The sequence below is a fragment of the Balaenoptera physalus genome (assembly GCF_965194825.1).
Source record: "Balaenoptera physalus genome assembly, chromosome: 15".
In the NCBI taxonomy this organism is placed as follows: Eukaryota; Metazoa; Chordata; class Mammalia; order Artiodactyla; family Balaenopteridae; genus Balaenoptera; species Balaenoptera physalus.
In genome coordinates, this window is record NC_138894.1 from 15,314,509 (window position 1) to 15,341,411 (window position 26,903).

Consider the following 26,903-nt stretch of genomic DNA (forward strand, 5'->3'; position numbering starts at 1 on the left):
TAGCAGGCAGATTCTCAACCATTGCGCCACCAGGGAAGCCCTATATCTGTTTATTTTTATTTTTCACTGCACCCCACGCCTTGAGGGATCTTAGTTCCCCGATCAGGGATCGAACCCACACCCTCGGCAGTAAAAGCACAAAGTCCTAACCACTGGGCAGCCAGGGAATTCTCTGTATCTGTTTAAATATTTTCATGGGCATAACGTTTAGGAATATCCACACCGGTTATCTTAGGAGAGAGGAGTGGGAGAGGAGGGTCAAGGGAGATTTTATTTTTTCCCCATAAATTTATTTATTTATTTTTGGCTACGTTGGGTCTCCATTGCTGCACGCGGGCTTTCTCTAGTTGCGGCGAGCGAGGGCTATGCTTTGTTGCGGTGCGCGGGCTTCTCATTGCGGTGGCTTCTCTTGTTGCAGAGCACGGGCTCTAGGCGCATGGGCTTCAGTAGTTGTGGCTCACAGGCTCAGTAGTTGTGTCTCGCGGGCTCTAGAGCACAGGCTCAGTAGTTGTGGCACACAGGCTTAGTTGCTCTGCAGCATGTGGGATCTTCCCGGACCAGAGCTCGACCCCGTGTCCCCTGCGTTGGCAGGCAAATTCTTAATCACTGTGCCACCAGGGAAGCCCGAGGGAGATTATTAACTCCAACCTGCATCTCACTATGGTTTGACTTCTTCCAGCTACTGATGTACTACTCTCAGGATTAATAATATTAAATTAATAAAACAAGAAAAAGGAAACCAATAAACCATATTTACAGCATTTTAATTGATGTCATCTTTGTATCCTGCTCTATAGTTTAGAAGGATGTAATGTGGTCTGCAACTTGAATACTTTCATTGCTGTTTTATCTGTGAGCAAACAACACAATTATTAAAATAACACAATAGCATAACAGGAAGCTCGTAATAATCCACTTATCCCACCACCCTCTTAACATAACAATTTCACTTCTCTGAATGCCCTTCAATCCAGAGGGCATTTTGAGGAGTGATGTGTGACAAGACACTGCGCTTTGGAGTCACAATCAGCTGTATTACTGTTTACTTGTTTATAATTTTCCTTGAGGCTTCTAATCTGTTTCCTCAACTGCAAGTAACACGTTGTGAAGATTAAGGGATAAAATATATAACATTTAGTGTAGAATCCCATAAGTAGTAAGCACTCAATAAACAGAGGCTTAAAATGAAATCATAACCTCAGTTTCCTCAACTCTGATATGGGCATAATTTGTCGCAGAGTCGTTGTGAGGATTAAGTGACATAATTTGGGTTAAAGAGTCATACAAATATGTGCATATATGCAAATCTACGATTACATGATGGGGCGGGGGGTGGGGAGGTATAGAAAGAACCCCTGGCTGTTACTGTCCTCAAGGAGTAGAAAGGAAGGAAACAGTAGGTGAAGAAGAAGGAAAGATCACATAGCAAAATGTGTAGCTTATAAAACTTTATAATGTTTCGGCAAAAATACAGACATTGAATATGCATGTGACAAGGACCAGAGGCTGACAGTTGATTATATGAGGGTAACGTGTTAGGTTAAGATGAAAGTATGATTATTATTAAAGTTAACAAGAGACATCTTTTGTTAGCTGAGGGGTGTAGGGCCGGGCAGGTGGGGGTGATGCTGAGAATTCCCTTTCTTTCAGGACTTTGACGCTAAGCTGCGGGTCAACAGGGTAGTCTGCGAGTCTTACCCCACCCCCACCCCCCGGCTGACTCCGCGGGGAGCCGGGGCGCAGGGTGGCCAGAGGGTTTGGAGATCAAAGATATGTGGATGAGACATCATTCTCTGGCCCGGGGCCGGATGTCTGGCTCGGGCGCAGCCGGGAGCGGCGCCAGGAATTATTGATGCAGAGACCGGTCTGGGAGAAAGAAGAGCTCCGACTGGCCACGTGGGGGCGACAAGACACCGAGGGAAGGCGGGGGGCTCCGCGGGCCTTGGGGTTTGCCTGGGTGTCGTCGAGAGGGTCCAGTGACCCGTCCCTTAGTGGGGCAGATGCAGGAGGACGGACTGGGCAGCGGGCACCTCGGCTGCGCGGGTGTGATGCGGCCCGGATGCTGCGCGCGGGGAGCCGGGCTACCGCCCGTTGTGAATTACCAGGCACCGCCCGCCCACCTTCCCTGGGGTTGAATGGACCCGCCTTGGCAAGTTTCAAAGGCAAACATTTCTGGAACGCCTGCTGTTTACCAAGTCCTCTCCTAGGCACTGTATATTCGTGAAATCTCATGTAATCTTCACAACCACCTTGGGAGATATTATCGCCTCCATTTTATAGAGGAGGAAACTGAAACTTACTAAGTCAGGGGATTTAGCCCTAATAGGTATAATCAGGCAAAGGAGGAGAATTGTAAATCTTGTCATTTATTTATTTTACTTATATTATTTTTGTCTGCGCGTGGGCTTTCTCTAGTTGCGGCGAGCGGGGGCTACCATTTGTTGCGGTGCGTGGGCTTCTCATTGCGGTGGCTTTTCTTGTTTCAGAGCACGGGCTCTAGACGCGGGGACTTAAGTAGTTGTGTCACGTTGCCTTCAGTAGTTGTGGCTCGCAGCCTCGAGAGCCCAGGCTCACTAGTTGTGGCGCACAGGCTTAGTTGCTCTGCAGCATGTGGAATCTTCCCCGACCAGGGCTCGAACCCGCGTTCCCTGCCTTGGCAGGCGGATTCTTAACCACTGCGCCACCGGGGAAGCCCTGTAAATATTTTAAAATAAATGTATGAATGAAAAGAACTCAACCCCGCTGCTCATCAGGGAAATGCAAATGAGAGCAACAACGGGTATCCCATTTTTCCACTACTAGATGGCAAGAATTTGAAAGATGTACCTGTGTGGGTGCGAGTGTTATAAAAAAGAATTCTCCTCCACACAGTTAGGAATGCAAAGAGGAATGCATTTCAGTGAATTTTTGGTATCTGTCAAAATTTGCAAGCAAATTCCTCCTGATACAGAAATTCCCCTTGTGGAATCTATTTTACAGAAATAACCACACAAGTATATTAATCTTAGTGGGAAAGGCAAATAAAGTTTTCTTGTTTGTTTCGTTTTGTTTTTTTAAAGTGATTTACCTGCAATTATGCAGCTATTGACTGAGCCTGGGGGTCCAATCCCACTGTATCTGATTCTGATAATCTCTGCTTTTGGGCAACATCAGAGGGGGGGTGAGGGGAGGGTTCCAGTGTGAGCATTGTTCACTGGCAGCTGAATCTCTAGGGATGCTTGCTAAAATGCACATTTCTTTGGAGGCCTTTTCCAAGATTTAAAGAAACAAAAGCTTTAGGAGTGGTTGTCCTAGAACCTACATTAAAAAAAAAAAAAAACAGCTCCCTGGGTGATTTTGAAAGCTCTGCTTCTCCATCTTTGCAGCAGGTTAGAATACTGGGATCTTTAAAAATACCAATATCCAGGCCACACTCTAGCCGTATAAAACCACACCCTCTGTCTGTGAGGCCCAGGCATCAGGATTTTTTTTAAAGCTCCCAGGTAATTCCCAGATGCAGTCAAGGCAGAGAACCACAGGCCTTGCCACTCATAGTATAGCTGCTGGCCCAAGAGTATTGGCAGAACTGCAGAATCTCAGGTTCAACACCTCAGACTCGCTGGATAAGAATCCACATTTTAACAGTGAGCCCCCAGTGACTCATATGCAAATTAATGTTTGAGGTAGATGTGGGTGAGTTTGTTTTTTTTCTAATTAATTTTTATTGGAGTATGGTTGCTTTGGGGTGAGGTTTTAGATTTATTTCAACATTCCTCCTGTAGCCTGACCTCATTCTGATAGCTTGGAGAGCAGATTGGAACTCTGGGCTGCCACCTACTAGATCAAAACCAACTGGGCCATGGTTAATTCTGCCAACATCTCCTGATCAGCTCCTAAGGGGAAAGGCAGTTCTGGAGGGAGCTATACCTCTTTGTCCAGATCCCTAAAGTCTGGCCAAGCATAGGCTGAGGGAGGACTGGCCTGGAAGCAGTGTAAGTGCAGACAACCCGAACTCCAGGTGGATTAAAAGCATAAAGTAAATCAACCATGTGAGGCATCTAGTGAAATTTCAGATTCAAGTCTCCGTCATTCACTGGTCTCCGTCACCTCTCACCAGATCCCAAAACTGGTCTCCCCACCTCCAATCGTGAACCAATTCACGGTGACACGACAGAGAATGTTTTACAGCCCAAATTTGGCTATGCTATTTATTCCCTGCTTACCATCCTTGACAGGTTTTGGGCATCCTCACATTAAAAGTCAAACTCATGATCTTGGCATACTAAGCCCTCCACCAACTGACCCAGCTAAGCCTCAATTCTGGAGAACCGCCATGTGCCAACTCTGTTCAGGAATAATGACTGAACCACTGGGCTTCCCTCAAGCCTCTATGTCCCCAGCTTCTGTATTAGTCACCCCCCCACTCCCTTCACCCACACTGCCCTCAGCCCCTGGAAAGTCCTCCTCCCAGATTAAGTCTCAGCATTTCAGTCTGTGACTCTTCTCCTGATCAGTCCTCATCCCAGCAAAGAGCTGAACATGATGTCATTAGGAGGAGTGTCACCTGATTTGAGATTTGAAGGCCTGTCCAGTGAGAGCAGTGGGACCATCTTACAGGCACAGCTTTTAAGAGCCAACCCTCCTTGGACATATCAGGATAGAGGGTCAGGTGTGTGTCACACAAACCCAGATCAACATAAAACAAGGGTTCTCAACTTTGGCTGGGGAGCTTTTTGAAATATCGAAAGCTCAGGGTACACCCCAGACCAATTACATCAGAAATGGAGGAAGAGGGGGCAGTCATCAGTATTTTTATAAAGCCCCCCACCTTTGATTCTAATGTGCAACCAAGGTGGAGAACCATTGGTGATTTATTTCTCTCCCATGAGACATTCCAGAGCTGATGTGACTGCTGTGTACCACTCAGGAATCCAGCCTCCTTCTCATCCCACCCACGTGGTCCAGCTGGCTCACAGTTTGTCCAAACTACAGGGTGGAGGAGGGGAAGATGCACGCATCACTTCTGGGTATGGCCCATTGGCTGGATGTAGTCAGAGGGCCACATTTTATCCAAGGGAAGCTGGGAAACGTAGTCTTTATTCTAGGTGGCCGTGGCCCAGCTAGGAAACTTGGGGGCTCTGTTAATACAGAGGAGAAAATGGCTATAGGAGGAAATCAACCCAAGGAAGGATCTCCTAAAGAACAGAACGGTTGTGTAATGGAAGAGGCAGTGTGCTCCCTGCCACCTGAAGAAGGAATCACACCAGTGGAAAAGTGCTGCTCTAGAGTGACCAGATACTCAGTCTGTCCTTTAATTATTCATTCTCAGCCACCACAGTCACACTGGCCTTCTTCCTGCTCCATGAGTGCACCCAGCTGTCTTCCCCATCAGACGGCCTTGAGTTTGCCATGCGTCTCTCCTGTCCTTTGAGTCTCAGAGGGGTCCACTCTGAGCACCAGACCCAGAGGTCTGCTCCCACTACCCCCGCCCCTGTCAGTCCACATACTTTCTATTTCATCGTGTTTATAACCTTAAGAGTTAGACTGCTGGGTTTGGTCCCAGCTCAGCCCCTCACAGGCTGTGTGACTTTTCTGTGCCTCTGTTTTCTCATCTGTAAAATGGGGATAAGAATAGTGCCTATCATTATAAGGTTGTTAAGCGCCTAAGTGATTTCCGTAAAACAGTTAATATTAGCTATTGTATCACTGTATCAGGTGTCTCTTCGGATGGGCAGGGAAGCTCCCTGAGATCTTTTTGCCTTCTTGCCTGGCTCTTCACTGTGGGGAAAACAGCCCCCAGAACAGTGCTTGACACTTGTAAGGCCCTCAGTTTCTTCAGGGAATTGTACACAGTGGTGAGTGCACTGCCCACTGCATTGTCCTGCCTGTGTTTCAGAACAGCCTGAGGAATGCAATCCAGATTCCCAGACACTGACTCCGCACATCAGTTCTGCTTCTTTTTTTTTTTTTTTTTTTCAGTTCTGCTTCTTAACAAGCCTCTAGGTGATCCGGATGCAGCCCAGCCATAGATGGGGCTGGGGGAGCAGGGGGAGGGGGAACCACTGGGCTAGACAACCTGAAAATCCCTTCCAAATCTACCTGATGTGACCCCACTGTGTACGTTTTTATTTTAAATTTAATTCTTAAGGCAGTACATGTGTGCGGTTAAAATTTCCAACAGTGCAAAAGGATAAGAAGTCCTTATGGATGGGAGGAGATGATACGCACACACTTTCCTGTTTCCTAGTCCGTCTCTACTTGTGTTCCATTGATGGCCACTTGGTGGACATTTGGATTTCTTCCGGGGCTTTGCTATTATAAATAATAATGCTGTGATTATGCCTGTACGTAATCACTGAGCATCCGTGTGACTCTGTCCATTGGGACAAATTCCTAGGAGCAGAATTACTGGGTTGAAGTCTAAGTTTACTGAACAGAAAGGCTGTACTAATACCAAGTCCTAACAGCGATGGGTGACAGTTGGCTTCTCTGGGTTTCCACAGTATAGTATCAATTTTTTAATCTCTCCTGATCTGATAGATGTAAAAAGAATTCCCCCCCGTGGTTTATTTTTTGTTTTTTGCCACGTGGCTTGCGGGATCTTAGTTCCCCAACCAGGAATCAAACCCGGGCCCTCGGCAGTGAAAGTGCGGAGTCCTTACCAATTGACCACCAGGGAATTCCCTCTGTTGTTTGATTATGAAGTTCAGTATCTTTCCATTGTTTAAAAGCCATGCATATTTCTTTTTCTGTGAACTTTCCATGTCTTTGCCCATTTCCCTCCCCCCCCCCATTTCTTCTGCCTCATTCCCTCTTGCCCACCCTCTCTTCTCCCCCATTCACGCCCAGGCTCCTTGCCAGGTCACCATAACCTTGTGACTGCGCCCAGAGTTTCGTCCTCAGGCCTCATGCTTCCAGGCCCAGGGGCAGCATCTGGCCCAGCGGGTCCACTGATAGCTCCCTCCTCCCTGACACCTCTCTTCTTGTGGTTTCCAGAACACCCACTCCCCTGGTTTTCCTCCCGCCTCTCAGTTCCTCCCCATCTCCGTGACTTCTCAACCTGGACCTGCCCTAGACCTCAGTCCCTGGACTACTTCCATGCCTTGCCAATGGGGTCAGGTGCCCTGGTTTGCAGTACCATCCGTAGGCTCTTAACTGCCACTTTTCTGTCTCCAGCCGCCCCTGATCTCTGTGCCGACCTCTCCCCCAGTGTAGCCAACCGCCTCCTCAAGTCCACAATCGCATGTCCCCCTGGAGTTTCAAACTTAACATTTCCAAAGCCAGACTGATCTTCCCTCCAAACCCATTCTGACTGCTGTCCCCTCCAACTCAATGAGCAGCCGCTCAACTTTCCAGTTGGCACAAACCAAAAACTGGAGTCACCACTGCTGCCTCTCCTGCTCTCACACGCCCTCCGCACCCCCGATCTGTTGGAAATCCCGTTGGCTGGACCTTCACACGCCCCCAAGACCCACCTCTTCCCACCATCTCCACCTCGCAACTGCCACTCTGGTCCAAGTCGCCACCAACTCTTGCCTGGATTATCCTAATCGACTTCCCGGCTTCTGCCTTTGCCCTCCCAGGGTTTTCTCAACCCAGCGGCCGAAGTCGTCCTTTTATTTTTTATTTTTAATTATTATTGTTATTTTTTTGGCCGCTCTGTGCCGGCATGCGGGATGCGGGATCTTAGTTCCCCGACCAGGGATCGAACCATGCCCCCTGCATCGGGAGCGCGGAGTCTTAACCACCGGACCACCAGGGAAGTCCCTAAAGTCATCCTTTTAAAACAGAAATCGGGTTATGTCATCCCTTTGCTCGTTACTTCCCTGTGGCCCCCGGCTCGTTTGGAATAAGGCTCAGAGCCTTTGCAACGGCTCAGCGGTCTGTGGACGGTCCTACGTGTCTTCTCTGACCTCGTTCTGCTGCCCTGACTGGCCTCCCAGGCCCGTCCCCCTCAGGGCCTTGGCCTGGTCAGTAGGTCCCACTCATCCCGGTGAGAAGGTCTCTCTCCTCTTCCCTGCTTTGCTCAAAAGTTGCCTTCTCAGTGAGCTCTGCTCTGACGAACCTATTTAACCTGTGCCCAGGTCGCAGCCTTCTTACCCTCTGTGCTTGCTTTACTTTTCTCCAGGTCACTTGTTACTTTCCAACATATTATATACTCTCCTTATTTAGTTTATTGTCATTTTTCCCATCTGGTGTGGAATCTCTTCGTCTTATTATTATTTTTATTGTTGCTGTATTCCCAGCACTTAGACGTGTGCCTGGCATATACCGTTAAAAAATATTTGTTAAATGAGTAAATCGTTGATTTCAAAAATAATTTTTCTCCAAATATCGTATATTAACGCATATATGTGGAACCTAGAAAAATGGTACAGATGAACCGATTTGCAGGGCAGAAATAGAGATGCAGATGTAGAGAACAAACGTATGGACACCAAGGGGGGAAAGTGGAGGGGGTGGTGGTGGTGGTGGTGGTGGGATGAATTGGGAGATTGGGATTGGCATGTAGGCACTAATATGTATAAAATGGATAACTAATAAGAACCTGCTGTATAAAAAATAAGTTAAATAAAATTCAAAATAATAATAATAATAATTTTTCTCCTGCATTGTTGGCCTTTTTCTTCTTGGTGTGTAAGGGACTCGGGTGCTTTTGTCATTTGTGTTACAAATATTTTCCCAGTTTGTTCTTTGCCTTTTGATTTTGTTTATGGTATTTTTCCCATGCAGAAATTTTAATTATTATGTAGGCAATGTGCTAATTTTTTAAATGTATAGTTTCCAGGTTTTATGTCACAGCTTCCCTTTCATATATATATATATATATATATATATATATATATATATATAGTGTGTGTGTGATGAAATATACACATAACATAAAATTTACCATTTCAACCACTTTTAAGCGTATAGTTCAGTAGCATTAAGTATATTCACATTTTGTGCAACCATCACCTCCATCCATCTCTCGAACTTTTTCATCATCACCTTCCCCCCTCCTCCCAGCCCTGGGCAACCACCATACTGCTTTCTGTCTCTATGGGTCTAACTACACTAAGTACTTCTTATAAGTGAAATATACGTATTTTTTGATGTTTGGAAATTAATGCACACTTTCTGGCTTGTTGCTTAGCCAAGACACTCTTGAGATATTTAAATAGGTGTTAGAATTCCCTGGCCGTCCAGTGGTTAGGACTTGGCGCTTTCACTGCCAAGGGCCCGGGTTCAATCCCTGGTGGAGGAACAAAGATCCCACAAGCCTGGCAGCGCAGCCAAAAAAAAATAGGTATTGCTCTGATCCACCTTCATCCTCTCCATGCCAACCCCTGCACGCCCACTTCGTAATTTATCTCCGGCAGAGATTTACTACTGTCTGCCCCTGAGACTTCCAGGAACTCTTCATCCTCCTCTGTTGCTTCTCAGAGCACCAGCGACCCAACCTCCAGGTGAACTGGATAAAAATGCAGATGCTTGGAGTTTGCTCCAGACCTAGTGACTCTCCATCCACACCTGGTGGGGCTGAGGAATCAGCATTTTATCAAGGTGCTCAGATGTGATTGCCTGCTAGGCATGTCTTCAGAGTTCACGATCAGCAGTGGGTGGTCACTTGATCCAGAAGAGGGCACACTGCACTATAAGCCTGGGCTCTGCATCCCCACCTGGCCTTAGTTACTTATCCTTCTGTGAAATGGGGGTAAGAATTCCTAGAGATGAAATGAGCATCGCAGGAGATAGCATCTGCGGCTGTGTTTTGTAAACTCTGAAGAATATACACATGTAAGGGCTGTTAGCATTATCTCGGAGCCTCCCAGTTCTGTTTCTGAAGCCTCATCACCAGGGCCCCTCCCCAGGCCAAGGAATGACAAAACATCCCATCAGGTTGACATCATGGTGGGGATGGGGGACACAGCGCCGGGCAGTGGCAAGTCTTCAAGCAAGTGCAGCAAAACACTTTATTAACTTTTACCAAAAAATCCATTCATGTACATTCTTTTTTTTTTTTTTTAAGTACACCTGTTTATTTATTTTTTTTTAATTGAGGTATAGTTGACTTACAATGTTGTGTTAGTTTCAGGTGTATAGCAAAGTGATTCGGTTATACATACATATATATATATGTTCTTTTTCAGATTATTTTCCCTTATAAATTATAGCAAGATATTGAGTATAGTTCCCTGTGCTATCATCTACATTCTCATTTGTATCTTGTAAGATGGGTGTAATTATCCTCATCTGACTGATGAGAAAACTGAAGGTTTTCATGGAAGTGAGATTTCACGGAAGGAAGAAGCCAAGCTTCAAGTCCTGTGACATTTGGCCAAATCACCTGATCCCTCAGTTTCCTCGGCTATAAAGTGGGGTGACGGCTGGATTATCTCAATGGTTATGATGGGTATTTGGTAAGATAGGGCATGTGCCTGGCTTGACACTGGGTCCACCTCCACAGCCCCTGCTCCAGGTTCTGTGCTCTACCCTTATGCTCAGGGACCTCAGGGAGCTCTAAAAACGCAGATCGATGAAGACAGATGGGGTGGCTGCTGGCATCCAGGCGTGTTCTGCCCCAGGAATAACTAGGCGAGGAGCTAAGAGTCTTCTGCTGAGAATATTGAAATATCTGTTGACCCATAGCAGGCTTCTCCTGGGTCCGCTGGTCAGACAGTCCAGTCTAGCTTCAGGACTGGGAAGGCACGGGGCGGGGGCGGAGGGGGGCACCTAACCCAGTCTGGACCTCCCACCATCCTGCTCTTCCCAAAGACGACTCTGATTGGTAAAGAGTAGAATTCAGTGGGCAAAGTTGTGGGCCATCCTTGGGAATGTCTGCCCAGGTAACTTCACTTGACATGGCCAGGGGCAGAGAGCTTCCCTGGCTGAAGGTGGACGCACAAGGTCGCCTGGAGCCTGACGCTGCTGGAGGCCAGAGGCTGGTGAGCAGCTGCTGAAATGCCCGGAGGTCAGGCACCTCACTCCTGTGCCTCCCCTTGGAAAGCCCCGGTCTCCACCATTCATCCCTTCAATGTTTATCGAGCACCTGCTATGTGCCAGGTGCCAGGAGCCACCAAGATAAATAAAATACTCTCAGGGATAAATAAGACAGTAACAATTCTAAAGAGAATAAAAATGAAAAATATCTTACAATTATTGAGCCTTCGCTGTTTGCCAGGCTCTAGGTGTTCATTCATGGAATTCCCACAGCACTTCTCTAAGAGATGGAGGAATGAAGGGACTTGGGAACCCAAACTTCTGGGGACAGGAGATTATCAAGACAGGCTTTTTGGAAGAGACAGAAATGCAGCGGGGGGAAAACAGAAGGGCTTTCTAGCAGACAGACAGCAAGTGCAAAGGCACAGAGGTGGGAAGTGTGTGTGTGTGTGTGTGTGTGTGTGTGTGTTGGAAAGGTTGATGCCACATACGAAGGGCCTTTGCAGTGGCAACCCCATAGGGGCGGTTATGCAGGGAGATGAGAAGTAATCTGTCGTGTGTTCTGATTCCTCTGGGGGGAATACGGGGAGGACCTGCAGGGGGCGCTCCTGGGTGCTAGCTGGATGCTTCTGCAGTGGCCTCTGGACAGAGGGCCAGCTCAGAGATTTATGAGGCAGGATCTTGGGACTCTAGTGGCTGTTGCCGAGACAGACCAGTTTATCAGCCTTCGGGCCTCTCTGTGGGAAGATGGGGCAAGCACCTCAAATGCAGCCTGTTGGGGTCTCATCCTCCTCTCTTGAGCAGTTCCCTCCTGGGCTCCCCTCCACTGTCCTCTCCTGCTCCAAGGGACCCAGGGCCCAGCTAGCCTTCTTGCCCTGTCCACTCCCATGGCGCTGTCCAGGCATGTCTGGGTGATCTATTTTCTATCTTAAGCACGGCCACTCACACCCCTTGTAAGGCTGAGATAAAGGCTATGACCTCCTAAACGCCTCGGATTAAGAACTCCTGAAAGACCACTCGCATTGGCCCATCTTCTTGGTCCAGGCAGTTATTCACACCAATGGGTGGTTTATCAAAGAAATTTGGACATAAAGGGGCAAGACAACTATGGTATTAAGGGGCTTTCCATCATTTATTCAGAAAAAAGAATGACACATGACATTCCCAAAATGAAATCTTGGGGTTAGACTCAGATAAATCTGGGATTCACATTCTGGCTTTGCCATGTGTGGTCTTGGGCCGGGCACTTAACCTATTTCCCTGAACCTTTGTTTCTTTATTTGTGTGTGAGGATGAAATAATGCCTGTGATGTGTGCAACACAGAGCCTGGCGTATGATAAGTGATTGATAAAGGGTAGCTATTGTTATTAATGTTTTTACCTCAACTAAGTCATTTTGTGGAAGTAACTATGTTTTAAAATGGTCAGCTGATCTACCTGACTCAACACCGGAAAGAAAATATTATTTATTAACAAGTATTGAGAAGTAGTGAAATTTCATTCGCAGATACTTTTTTTCTGGACATCTTGGAAGGCATCATGGATAAAAGAGATTCACTAAGGGACCTCTCTGGTGACACAGTGGTTAAGAATCAGCCTGCCAATGCAGGGGACATGGGTTTGAGCCCTGGTCCGGGAAGATCCCACATGCTGCGGAGCAACTAAGCCTGTGCGCCACTACTGAGCCTGTGCTCTGGAGCCTGCAAGCCACAACTACTGAGCCCACGTGCCACAGCTACTGAAGCCCGGGCACCTAGAGCCCGTGCTCCACAACAAGAGAAGCCAGCAGAATGAGAGGTCCGCACACTGCAACAAAGAGTAATCCCCACTCGCCGCAACTAGAGAAAGCCCGTGCACAGCAATGAAGACCCATCACAGCCAAAAAAAATTAAAAATATAAAGAAATAAATTTATTTAAAAAAAAAGAAATAGCATAGTTTAAAAAAAAAAAAGGAGATCCACTAAGGATTGTAACAGATAAAGGAGATGGGAACACACAGGCAAGAAAGCATTTTACAACTGATGAAGAGATAAAGATCTGTGAGTCTGTGTGTTTTCTCATATTCATGCGTTTGTATATTTTTAAGATTCCATTTATAAGTGATAACATACGGTATTTGTTTTTCTCTGTCTGACTTATTTCACTAAGCATAATACCCTCCAGGTCCATCCATGTTGTTGCAAATGGCAAATTTCATTCTTTTTTATGGCTGAATAATATTCCATTGTATCCATATACACACAAACCACACAGACATAGGGAACAAACCAGTGGCTACCCGTGGGGAGAGGAAAGGGGGAGTGGCAAGAGGCAAGAGTAAGGGATTAAGAGGTACAAACTATTATGTATAAAATAAGTGAGCTACAAGGATGTAATGTACAGCACAAGGAGTATAGCCAACATTGTATAATAACTTTAAATGGAGTCTAATCTATAAAAATATTGAATCACTATGCTGTACACCTGAAATCAACTATAATATTGTAGACCAACTATACTTCAATAAAGAGATAAAGATCATTTGCAAAACTGTTCAACCTCACCATAGATCAAAAAGGCTATACTATCAAACTAACAGACTTTTTTTCTCTTTCTTTATTTCAGTCTTTCTCTCTCTTTTCTTCCTCCTTTCCTTCTTTTCTTTCCCTTTCTTCCTTCCTCTTTCTTTTTTTCCTCTCTTTTATTCTTTCTTTCATTCTTTTTTTCATTCTTTTTCTTTCTTAATGAGAATAGTGAGGATGACAAGAATATTATAAATTAGATACACTTATAAATGGCTAGGGGTGCATCCCTCTTTTTTCCTTCTTTCCTTTCTTTTCTTCCTTTTCCTCCACCTTCCCTCCCTTCCTTTCTGATCTAATGTTTTATAATGGAAAAGTTCAAACATAAAAGTAGAGAGAGTAGGATAATGAACTTCCACACACCTATCACCCAGGTCAACTTTTATCTTGTCACTAAAATTGTTTCACTGATTATTCTTCATCCTACTAATGCTGTTTCTTTTGCTAGAGCATTTTAAAGTAAATTTTAGATATCATCTTTCCCGTAAATATTTCAAAACGAAGTATCTCTAACATAATCAAAATGCCATGATCACACCTAACAAAATTAGTAATGATCCCTTAATATTAAAAATACCCCTTTTTAGACATAGAGAACAAACTTGTGGTTGTCAAGAGGATGGGGTGGGGGAAGGATGGATTGGGAGTCTGGGATTAGCAGTGCAAACTATTATATATAGGATGGGTAAACAACAAGGTCCTACTGTATAGCACAGGGAACTATATTCAGTATCCTGTGATAAACCATAATGGAAAAGAATATGAAAAAGGATGTATATATATGTGTAATGGAATTACTTTGCTGTACAGCAGAAATTAGCACAACATTATAATCAACTAAACTTCAATAAAATTTTTAAAATACACCTGTTTAGAAAGTGGTTCGGTAATATGTATCAAGAACATATTCATACACTTTGACCCAGTAGCTTTATCTCTCTTTTTCTACCTAATTGGAGAAAAAAGTTTATTCTGCAGCCTTATTTGTAAGAGAAAATACATCATTGGAAACTTGGATGTTAAACAATAGTAATTATGGTATGTTCATTCAATAATATTTATAAGGTTTTAAGGTTGAGTAGCAATGTTTATAGTTAATGCAACAATTACGTATTCAGTGTGAGATTTGTAAATATGCATATAAATAAGTAAAATATACATATAAAAGATCTCACTGAGCACGAACTATATCATGGGCGCTGTGTTCACTCAAAGATATGACCATTATTAATACTTCTTACAGATGAGGAAATTGCTGTTCAGAGAGATGAAATAACTTTCTAGAATACCCCTCACCTGGTAAGTTGTAAATGTAGGTGTGGGTGGAACTCCAGTTTTGTCTGGCTCCACAGCCCAAGAATTTAACTGTTACCCTGCCACCCTGGGCATCAAAATGTCAACAGAAGTTGTCACTGACTGAACAGTGTGATTATACGCAGTTTCTTTTTCTTCTTCACACCTTTCTTCACGTTACAACATTTTCTAATGCAGGTATTATGAATTTTATATTAGAGAAAAATACATTCAGATTACACATTTAAATGTTTATATTTAAAACTCAAGAGAGAACGTATTTGAAGCATGTGCTAGATAAAGGGTTATTGTGGCCAATGTGCAGAAAGCTCCTATAAATTGATAAGAAAAAAGATAACTCAAGGGAGAAAGATCCAAGAGCTAATGATATAAAAAAGATCCTTTACCTCACTAGTAGCCACGTTAAAACCATGATGAGATATCATTTTCCATCTTATCAAATTGGCAAAATTTTAAAGATCCATAATATCCACATGCTGGTGAGGAGATGGGAGACGAGGCACTCTTACTTAGTGCTGATAGGAAGGGGGCTGTTCTGGGGGTATCTATTAACACTACATACCCATATGGTTTGACCCAGAAATCCCACTTGTATGATCCTGCCTTACAGAAATCAAAGCATCATTTGTAAAGATATATGTTCACGAATAGTTAGTGCAGCATTATTTGTTGGGAGGAAATTGGAAAAGCATGACTATCCACCAATAAGAAAATAGTTTAATAAATAAAATCCATCAATTCAATGGAATATCAGGCAGTCATTAAAAATAATTAGATCCATAAGTAATGATGTGTGAAAAGGACGATGCAGAGTATTGCATATAACATCACTACTCAAGCGTGAACTATCTCCTAGCAGCACAGGCTTCACCTGGGAGCTTGTTGGAAACGCAGATTTCCTCCCCATCCTTGACTTAACCAGAATCTGCATTGTAACACGATTCCCTACGGAAGCACTGGTGTTTAGCGTGATCCTATAAAGGGAAAGCCTTCTCATGTATCGTGGCAAAAATGGTAATCGTCTACCAAAATCCAATCTTTCCTTCTGCACTAACTTCTCACTTTTAGCTGGGCGCATGGCCACCCAGGATAAAGATGACATTTCCCAGCCTTCCTTGTAGTTGTGTGGGACCATGTGGCTGAGCTCTGGCCAAGAGGACAAGACTGGAAGTGAAGGGTATCATTTCTGCATTGTTCCCCTAAAAGGGAAGTGACCTGAATCCCCCTGGTTGTTTCTTGCTTTCTGCTAACTAAAAAATATCAATAATGGAGTCAGTCACTGTATGAGTCCGTTCAGCTGCCATAAAAAAATACCACAGGCTGGGTGACTGAAACAACAGAAATTTATTTTCTCACAGTTCTGGAGTCTGGGAGGTTCAAGATTAAGGTCTGGTAGGGTTTGGTTTCTGGTGAGACCTCTTTTCATGGCTTGCAGGCTACCTTTTTGCTATGTCCTCATATAGCCTTTCCTTGGAGTGTGTGTGTGTATGTGTGTGTGTGTGTGCATGTGTGTGTGTGTAGAGCTCTCTTTCTCGTCCTCTTTTTAGAAGGCCATCAATCCTATTCGATTAGGGCCCCACCCTTATGACCTCATTTAACTTTAATTACCTCCTAAAGGCCCCATGTCCAAATACAATCATATTGGGGGTTAGGGTTTCAACATATGAATTTGGGTGTGGGACACAATTTAGTCCATAGCAGCCACCTTGGACACAGAGCTGGAAGCCACTGCAAAGAATGCCCATCCCCCTTCTCACCTGCCTACCTCTGAAATGTTAGATGGGAGAGAAACTAGCATGTTGTTCAAGTCTCTGTATTTTGGTTCCCTTTGTTACAGCAGCTTAGCCTGTTTCTTAACTGACTCATACATTGTGTGTTCACCAAGGTCCACTGAGCAAGAAGAAAAATATGAAATGATGCCCTCTAAATGGTTACCATTGATTGTGACAAGGGTGAGAGTGGTGAATAAATTAAGAGTATTGAGGTGAAAAGTTATCCAATAGCATTTCAAGTTTTACAAGCACACCTAACATTCAGATGACTATGCAAAACATGATTTTTCCCATTTTGTAAGTAAATGACTAAAACAGTAAGACTCCTTAGAGCAGGGCTCTTAAAATGAAACATCACACATATTCTGGCCCTTCATACATACTAGTTTTCCTTCTTCCCTCCCTCCCCTTCTCCTCCTATGGTGGGGATGCTGTACCCCGGGGCAGGCCAGGGAGTAAGGTCGGACAAGCACAGTCCTGGTGCTGCTGCAACATCTTTCCAGAGTTTTATTTTTAGTTCTCCAATCTGTACTCCAAGGGTGGAGCAGGGATTTCCTTGTGAGAGGGAGGGATTTTCACAGTGCCCTTGGAAGGTGTTCTCAGCCTACCTACTGGTAAAATGGCATCAAGGGTCCCCATCAGTTCAAGATGGGGACCTTGACTGTACAGTGATAAGGACAGGCACAGCCAAGCAGTAGAAAGTAGCCTTTGCTCACCTCTGCAGCAGGCTGGCGCTCGAGCTCCAAAAGGCAGGGGAAGTCGGCCCTCTGGTGAATCTGGTTGGCATCGCCATGGGCCAGGTACAGGGTATGGGAAGCTGGGTACACGGAAGGACAGATGTTGACAAACCTGCATTCATCCTCCGCTGGAGCCACATGGTCCTGTGGTGGGAAGAAGCCGGGTTGCCCCAGGTCTTCGGCAGTCATGTGGGGTCATTTGAAGGCAGGGTATCCGTCATCTAGCTTGGGATTGGGGCTGGGGGTAGGCCTGTAAAACTCTTTGTTCCGGAGTTGGGTATCCAGCTTTGCTTGCTGTGGAAACAAATCATACACGAAGGCAGGGCTGAGAGAGGTGACAATGGAACGTCTTCCTTGGAAGTATCCAAGACAGAGCACACTTTTTTTAATTGGGTTGGCCAAAAAGTTCATTCATGCTTTTCTGTAGGATGTTACAGAAAAACCCAAATGAACTTTATGGCCAACCCAATATTTTTCAGAAACTTAATAGTTTTTGAATGATAATATGTACAACAGAGAGATATACTGAAATAGTACAAAAGGGTTTATAGTGAAAAGTAAGTCTATTTCCTACTCTCCTTCTCTCTCTGTTCCCATCTCCAGAGGCCACCACTGTCGTCAGTGTGTTTTGTATCTTTCTAGAAATATTTTATGTACATATAAACATATATATATGTTTATGTATATCCACACCCCTTCAGTTTGTACACCAGTGATACGTGTTATATAATTCGACTCTGCACTTTGCTTCTCCTAAATAATGTATCTCAGGAACTGTTCCACTTTTGTTTGTATAGATCTTATTAATTTTAGTGGGGCTACCTCAAGATAGGAAAAGATCTCTTAAACAAGTCTTAAGGGACGTCCCTGGTGTCACAGTGGTTAGGAATCTGCCTGCCAATGCAGGGGACACAGGTTCGATCCCTGGTCCAGGAAGATCCCACATGCTGCAGACCAACTAAGCCCGTGTGCCACAACTACTGAGCCTGCGCTCTAGAGGCTGTGAGCCACAAGTACTGAAGCCCACGTGCCTAGAGCCCATGCTCCACAACAACAGAAGCCACCGCAATGAGAAGCATGCACACCACAATGAAGAGAAGCCCCCACTCGCTGCAACTAGAGAAAGCCCGTGCACACCAACGAAGACCCAACGCAGCCAAAAATTCAAAAAATTTTTTAAAAAAGAGTTAAAAAGAGCAAATGATACAGGAAAGGACTGATACATCTGGCTATATTAAAATAAGAATTTCTATTCAGTGAAAGAAAGTGAAAAGACAAGCCACAGACTGGAATTTTGCCACTTATATAACTGACAAATGAAAACTGTCCAGAATATTTAAAGAACTCTTACGAATTAATAAGAAAAAGGCAAGCAACCCAATCGAAAAATGGGCAAAAGACAAACAGAATAATTACTATCCATGAACAAATGAAAAGATGCTGAACCTCATTAATTATCAGTGAAATGAAAATTATGACCACAAGAAAATATTATTTCAAACCCACCATGTCAGCAAAAATGAAAAGGTCTGACAGTATCAAGGATTGGCAAGATTGGAGAGCTACAGGACTGTGCTGGTGAGAACCGTGATGCACCCAGTTTGGAAAATAGTAATGTCACCTACGAAGAGCAATTCTACTCCCAGGATGGGTGGACTCCTGCATGGGAGGCTGTGCCTCATCTCCACTGCAGCATTTGGGGGTGGCGGAACTAACAAAAAAAAGTAAATCACCCCAACGTCCACCGACAGGAGAGGGGAAAAATATGTCACGGCATCTTCATGCAATACAATAATATACAGCAGAAAACGAATAACAACGTGCCATAATGTTCAGCAAAACAACAAAAGTCACAGAAGAGGACAAATAAGATGATCCAATACGTAATAAAGTTCAAAAAAGGAAACCCTAAATAATTTATTTAAAGAGATACATACATACAGGGTAAAACCATTTTAAACACACACACACACACACACACACACACACACGGGAGTGTTTAACCCAAAACTCAGAAGTGGAAGTGGGGGAGGGGTATGAACAGGGAGGGGCAGACGGGGCTCTAATGTGTTGTGTTTTAAGCTGGCTGATAATAGAGACACTGGCGTTTATCGATGTCATTTAAACTGTAAATGTTTATTATGTACTCTCTTTTGTATGCATGACTTATACTTGATATATATTTTTTAAATGTGCACACACATACACATAAAAGACCTATTTAGATCTCCTGGCTTTGGATATTGTTCTCAATAAGGGCCCCCAATGTCCAGACTCATAATAAAAATGGAAAAAAGGATGATTTCAGTGGGCAATTCAACGGAAGACAGGACTGAGTGACTTCTTACCTCTTCCAGTGTGACGCTGGCATATTTGTGTTTCCCGTAGAGTTTGTAGTCGACCATGTAGGAGCTCTGATGTATGTCTTAATCCACAGGCGCCTAAACGGTAAGGGAGAGCGCAAAACAAGGGAGCCCATCCTGTCATTCTTCCACTTAAAGGCTTTCAGTGGCTTCTCATTGTAGGACAAAGGCTAATTTGGGGGCCTACAGACAACAAGGACCTGATCTGGTTTCTACTCACCTTTACCATTTCATCCGCCTTGGCCCACCTCCACGCCCATTACTCCAGCCTCACTACTTTCGACTCTTCCCAGGTGCCTGGCACATGCTCTCACCTCCTGCTGGTAACGCGAGCCATCTTCTTCACCCGCTGACAAACTCTTACGCATCCTCTAAAACCCATATTAAATCCCTCCTCCCAAACATTTCTCCCACCCTTTTATTCTCCACCTCCCAACAATTAAACTCTTCCTCCTCTGCTTCTACAGCACATTTTACAACTCTCACTACAGTGGTTATCATTAACTTAATGAAGGACACTAGATTAGGACATAATCTTAGGCATCTCTGCAGCCTCAAAGCCTAGCACACTGCTTGACACACCGAGGGTGCCTAATAAATGCACACTGAGTAAATAAATGAAGCCCCAGAAAATTGTAAACCCTTAGCTTTCTTCTGCTTGTTTGAAAAAAACAAAAAACAAAAAAACCCCACCGTATTCCAGGATGATGGCCACAGGGAGTCCCAAGGATCCTGGCCCTCCCTGTGGCTGTTTGCCAAAGCTGCCCAACCTTGAGATGGTCACAACACTCGCCTGTCCAGGGTACACCGCACCTGCCATAGCAGGTGACCTAGACACAGACAAGTTGGTTAGCCCCGCTTCTGCCACCAGCAGAGAAAACAGCCACTGTCCCTAAAGCTGCGTCAACCAAGCACATTACTGAATCACCAGGGGTTGGTGGTGGCAGCAGGGATAAATGGGCTGGTAGACAGGGGTCCTGGGACAAAGGGGCTGGAGCAGGACTCAGAAGGAATTACAGCTATTGAGAACATCAGATTTACCACTCAAGCAGAGGTGGATCTGATAGCAGGGCAAATGGTGTGCTGGTAAATGCTTCACAATCACCTTTCGGGGGGTGGGGCAAATAAACCTCAGTTTATAGCCTTTTGCCAGCTTCTGCTAAACTGCTTACACCCTGGCCCACTTCGAGCTATCAGTATAATGTCGTTGACGCCGAGTTGTGAAGATGTGCAGGGAATGGGCTCCCAGAGCCAGGGTGAGCTGACTGCAGCACACAGGTCCCCGGGAGCCAGGGCTCTGAACAGCCCTGAGGAAGCAAGGTTCAGCCCTGGGACTTAGAGTCGCCCTAAAGCAGAAGCACATACCATGTTCCTAGTGGAGATCGAGGGGATCCAGGGTGAAGAAAACTGTGAGGCTCTGTATTCTCAGTTAACAATAGCAGCGTGTGGGTCCAACTCTGCCCCTGGCCCCCACCCCAACCCTGAAGTCTTAGTGGGGAGGCCTTTCTGCCCGGGCTTGGGGGAGCTCTCTGAGCCCACCCCATCTTGTGGCTCTCTAGGTTCTGGATCGGTGCTCCATTTCATTCCCATGCAGCCCTGCCCTAAACCCCACTCCGTTTAGGGGCTGTGGACCAACAGGGTGGTTGGCAGACCTCAGATGGCCCCTGTATCCCTTCCTTTTCGTGCATAGACAGCTCCTGTCCCGGGTTGGGGACCAGCTTCAGTGCAAACAGCACCCACCCTTCCTCCTGCCAAGAGGACCATGATGCTTCAGCCCTTCCATCTCCGAGCGCCCCCGCCACCTGGAGAGTCCTGTTGCTGTGTCCCATAGCCACAGCTGTCCGTAAGGTGAACCCTGACCTACATAATTTTGGTCGCAGTCCTTGGGCACCGTGACGGGGTGACTGGCCAACCTTCTGCGTGTCCGTGCCCCACCCTCTCTCACAGGAAGCTGCTGGTGTCCCAGCACACCTGAGCCAACATGAAGCCTGGCAGCCTCGGAAGGTACCGGGAGGCAGGGCTTTCCAATGCTCTACCGAATCGGTCTATTTCCGATTAGACCGAAGGGGGTAAACAGAACCCCACGGGGGTTATGACATCAGACTGTGTGTGACTGAATCCACCTCATACCACAGCCCCTCCAAGCGTCTGTAGCCTGAAAGGCTGGCTTATCCCTCCTCTGTCTGTCAAAATTCCACCCTCCTTCACACTCATTTGGATGGCTGTAATCCAAAACAGAAACTAACAGGTGCAGACAAGGCTGTGGAGAAACTAGAATGGTTGTGCATGGCTGGTGGGAATGTAAAATGGGGCAGCCGCTGTAGAAAAGAGGGACGGTTCCTCCAAAAATTAAGCATAGATTTGCCATAGGATCCTGCAATGCCACTTCTGGGTATATACCCAAAAGAATTGAAAGCAGGGATTCAAACAGATATTTGCACACCCATGTTTCTAGCAGCGTTATTCACAATAGCCAAAGGATGGCAACAACCCAATTGTCCATCAGTGGATGAGTGGATAAGGAAATTGTGATATATACATACAGTGGAATATTATTCAGCCTTCAAAAGGAAGGAAATTCTGGCACATGTTACAACATGGATGAACCTTGAAAACATTAAGTTAAGTGAAATAAGCTAGACCATAAAGGACAAATATTGTATGATTCCACTTATATAAAATACCTGGGTCATCAAATTCATAGACACAGAAAGTAGAATGGTGGTTGCCAGGGGGCTGGGAGGAATGGGTATCTAGTTTCAGTTTGGGAAGAGGAAAGAGTTCTGGAAATGGATAGTGGTGATGATTGCACAACACTGTGAAAGTACTTAATGCCACTAAATAGTACACTTAAAATGGTAAAAATGATCAATTTTATATATATCTACCATTTGCATAAATGTTAATGTATTTACCACACACACACACACACACAAATCCCACTCTCTCTAAAGGCCACCTCTTCCACAAAGCTTTCCTTAGTTTCTCACTAGATGCCACCATAGACTCCTTTCATTTACCCAACCAATATCTGTTGAGCACTTGTTTTGTGTTGGGCACTGTTCTGAACCTTGCAGTTTCAACGGTAAACAAAATAGATGGAAATTCCTGCTTGCACAGGGCTTACATTCTGGTGCCAACAAAACACAGAGTAAACAAAGTAATAAGCATTTCGGCCTCTATTAGATCCAGCAAAGAAGCAAGATGAGTGTGGGAGAATGACTGAGGCACTTCAGATAGGGGGGTCTAGGAAGGAGGGAGACACTAGATCAGAGATCTAAGTGTAGAAAGAACCAGCCATGCAAAGATCTGGAGGAAAGGGCTTCCCAGCACAGGGGTCAGGAGGGCAAAGCCTGTAAGATAAGAACAACATGGAACAAGAAGAGCCAAACAAAGCAGTGGGTGAGGGCACGAAGCCAAGAGAGGGAGCCAGTTGTGCATCTCTGACTTTCCCTTCTTTCATGCCAATTTCCCTTTAGAAAGCTGTTTCTCTCCCCTTTAGGAATCATGTAGTTTGTGTGGTCTGATCCTACCCCAGCTCTAAATGGGCATGTTGTCCCCAGAATATTCCATCCTCTAGGCCACCATAATTGATTCAGGGAGAGGCTCATGATCCAAGGTGGGCTCGTGAATGTCAACCCCAGCTCTTGGGAAAGAGGCTCTCTCTTTCTGAGATAGCGGGCATGGGAGCCTGGAGATGCCTGAGGTCATCTTTGCCACCATGTGGAGGGAGCCTCGCTGAGAATAAAATCAGCAGAGCAAGGAAGATCCAAGAGATGGGGACAGAGAGTGACTGCATCGTCAGGGCACCGAGCCCCTGGATACAACCATGCCTGAAGCTGGACTACATCTAGGTTTTGCAGTTTATGTGAGTCGATATATTCCTTACAGCTGAAGTAGTCCCAACAAATTCAAGGTTGGAGAGGTAAAGTAGTTATTCTAACAAACTGTGGGATCCTTGAGGCAAAGAACTGGGTCTTACCTTTTATCACTCGGTGCCCTGCCACTTAAGTGTAGGGATTTGAGACATGCTTGTGAATTTAATAAAACTGGCAAAGAACAGGGTAAAGAATAGGATGGCTGTAGAGATGGATAGTTAGATTATAACAAGTGATTTGTGTGCATCAGGGATATGTATTTTTCAGGAGAATATTACCAAGTAGATTTTGGAGTCCTGACTTCAAGTCCTGATACTTTCTATCCTCATGTCCTTGGGTAAATCATGTAAGTTCAATAGAAGCCAGTTGGATCATCTGTAATTCAGGGAGGTAATATCTGCCTGAAATGAATGTAGGAAGTCAAACGGACATAGTTGGTGTTCTTCATACTAATATTCACCCATATTTTCTGAGTTTCTGCTCTATGCCAGACACTGTGCAAGGTCCTGTGATTATAGTAGTGAAATAAAACAGAACAGTAAATAAAAAACAGAACAGTCTCTGCCTTTACGAAGTTACAGCATAATGATAGACAAGTATATCAATAATCAAGTGGGTCTTTAATTACAATTGTGAAGGAGAAATACGGGATGCAGGGACCTAATCCAGTCTTGGGGGCTGGTTAGGGAGGACTTGCCTTAAGTAGTGACATCCTAAGGGTTCCTAAAGAAGAAGGAGAATTCTCAGGCCTGTGTCACCACCGTAAGATTGAAGGGAGACTGGTCTTGTGGGGGAAGGAGGCTGTCCTGCTACAGCAGAGTGAGGTCGTACAAGTGCAGGTCCAGGCTGGAGAGGATGGTGGGGCTTCGGATGCTGGGGTACAGGAGGGCAGTTGCTTTAATCCTGAGACTCATGGGAGGTACTGGGGAGATCGAGTGGACAGATGATGCAATGGGATGGGCATGTCAAAAAGATCTCTGGTGGACCCTGGCCCGCGGGGAGGGGAAGAGGGGACACGTGGAGATGAGTTCGCAGACCACTGGATGATGATGGTGGCTGAGACAGGTTGGAGGAGATGGTGGTAGATCCTGAGAAGAGTGGGTAGATTCAAGAGGCACTTTGTATACCTAAAACGAACACAACATTGTAAATCAACTATACTCCAATTAAAAAAAAAAGAGGCATTTTGGAAATAAACTCTTTAGGATTTAACCGTTATTAGGAAGTGACAGGCAATACAGAGGTATTGTATACAAAGATACAGAGGTATCTTTGATACCTTTGAGACGTATCAAAGATGAGTCCCAGAGTTTTGGAATGAGTCTTTGGGGGTTGATGGTCCTTTGATGAGATGGGAAAGGCTGGAGGAGGAGTCGATCTGGTGAGTAGGACCATCGTATTGCAGTTGTGAGGCCTGTGTGGCATCCAAGAGGCTACAACGATGTATAGCTCAGGGGAGAAAGCTCTGGACGTGTGACACACACTCTGAAATTGCTGGTGGTATAGGTGGTATCTGAAGCTTATAGAGACGATTTATCATATTTAGGGACCACACAGCCCTGGGATGTGACACTGCCCTAAGAAGCATCCCGCTGCCTCCCTAAACAAGTGTCAAGGGCAGCAGGAGGGGAAATTAGGCCAGAAGAGTGGGAAGGGGACAGGGTCCACGCACTCAGTCTTCTTTTGGGTCCCCTATGTTTTCCATGTTCGCTGTGGTCAGGTTTCTGCAGAATCTCTTGGCTTCAGAGTTAATGCGGCAGCATTAATGGAACAACCTGTAGAGCCCAGCTGGGCGCTCAGCTGGGCCACCCACGGTCACTGTTCCGCAGCAACCAACGTGGGCAAATTCACTCCCAAAGCCTCGGGGTCCCCGTTTCTTCACTGAAAATTGAAATGCTATGTTGTGCTTCAGACTTCCTCCAACTAGACTTCAAATAGTTATGAACTTTTGTAAAGCTTGCACTGAACCGTCACAAAATGTCACATTGTACCAATTTTTAAGTTTTTACAGTGCGATGCACGTTATTTTTCTGCAGTACAAAGCATAGGTAAGTTTCCTGTGGTTCTTGCCATCTCAGCAGCACATGAGAGGGCATCTTTTCAACCCTTAAGAAACCAGAAAACAAATCCTTTTTTTTTTTTTTTTTTAAGCCTAAATCACATACAAGTGCTCGGTTCAAATTGTGTGGGCTAAGATAAACTAAATTCCATAAGAGAAACCAATATGAGTGTATTTCTAAAAGCATGGTTAGGGTGAAGTAAACGTTATTGAAAAAGCACACACAAATAGATTATCTGGACAGGATTCAATAAATAGTGTATACAAAGCACAGGGCACACCAAAGGCTCTCAAAAAATCCTACCCTCCTTCCTCCGTGAGGATATTCACCTCTACATCTTTATTTCCCTTTCTTTCTTTCTTTTTTTTTTTTTGAAGTATAGTTGATTTACAATGTTTCAGGTGTACAGCAAAGTGATTCAGTTATACACACACACACACACACACACACACACATATTCTTTTTCAGATTCTTTTCCATTTTAGGTTATTACAAGATATTGCATATAGTTCCCTGTGCTATACAGTAGGTCCTTGTTGTTTATTTTATATATATTTAGTAGTGTGTATCTGTTAATCCCAAGTTCCCAATTTATCCCGCCCCCCCCTTTCCCTTGGGTAACCATGAATTGTTTTCTGTGTCTGTGAGTCTATTTCTGTTTTGTAAAGTTCATTTGTATCTTTTCTTTTTTTCGATTCCACATATAAGTGATATCATATGATATTCCTCTTTCTCTGTCGGACTTACTTCACTTAGTATGATAATCTCTAGGTCCATCCATGTTGCTGCAAATCATCTTTATTTCCTTATTGATAAAATACATATTCACAGATTGGATGGGAAACTAAAGGAGAAAGACATGCACAATGCTCTGGTATGTTGTAGGAGCTTAATTATTGCAACCTTCATTCATCTGAAACTCCTCTTGGCTTTCCCTGAAGGGAACGCTGGGCCCCAAGTTTCTGTCTATGCAAATTCTGCATGTTAATATTGTTAAATCACAGGAGGAAATTCTTCTCCCAAACCAGAAGCCCTCGAGTTCCTCCAGGCTGATATTAAAGGGATTACAAGCCATTTCCTTCCTAATTCGGCTAATGCGCTCTGGGAAGCCCTCAGGCCGGGGATTAAAGCATTTACGCCTTTAATTAGGAGCAAACCTTCCCTCAGAGCCTGAAGCACAAACAGCAAGTCGACACTACAAAGGCCTCCTTCTGGAGCGGTGGGGATATTGATCCCCCTCCGGGAGCCGGGAGCCTTGGAGGGCTTAGCAAACGCTGCTTTTCCCAAACGGGGTATCTGAGCCGGGAAGGCC

General features: G+C 44.9%; 1 protein-coding gene and 1 long non-coding RNA gene across 2 annotated transcripts in view; one reads left to right on the forward strand and one right to left on the reverse strand.

Annotated features, from left to right (window-relative positions):
* Positions 1-26,903, forward strand: part of LOC309643851 — a 306,112-nt gene that overhangs the window by 161,314 nt on the left and 117,895 nt on the right. The window lies entirely within an intron of this gene.
* On the reverse strand, positions 17,162-19,710 carry SPMIP9 (sperm microtubule inner protein 9; the record flags this gene model as incomplete). Its single annotated transcript, XM_082426945.1, is given in 4 exon segments — positions 17,162-17,191; positions 17,195-17,485; positions 17,489-17,584; positions 19,639-19,710. Coding segments are annotated over 4 exon segments (474 nt in total). The 5' UTR covers positions 19,696-19,710.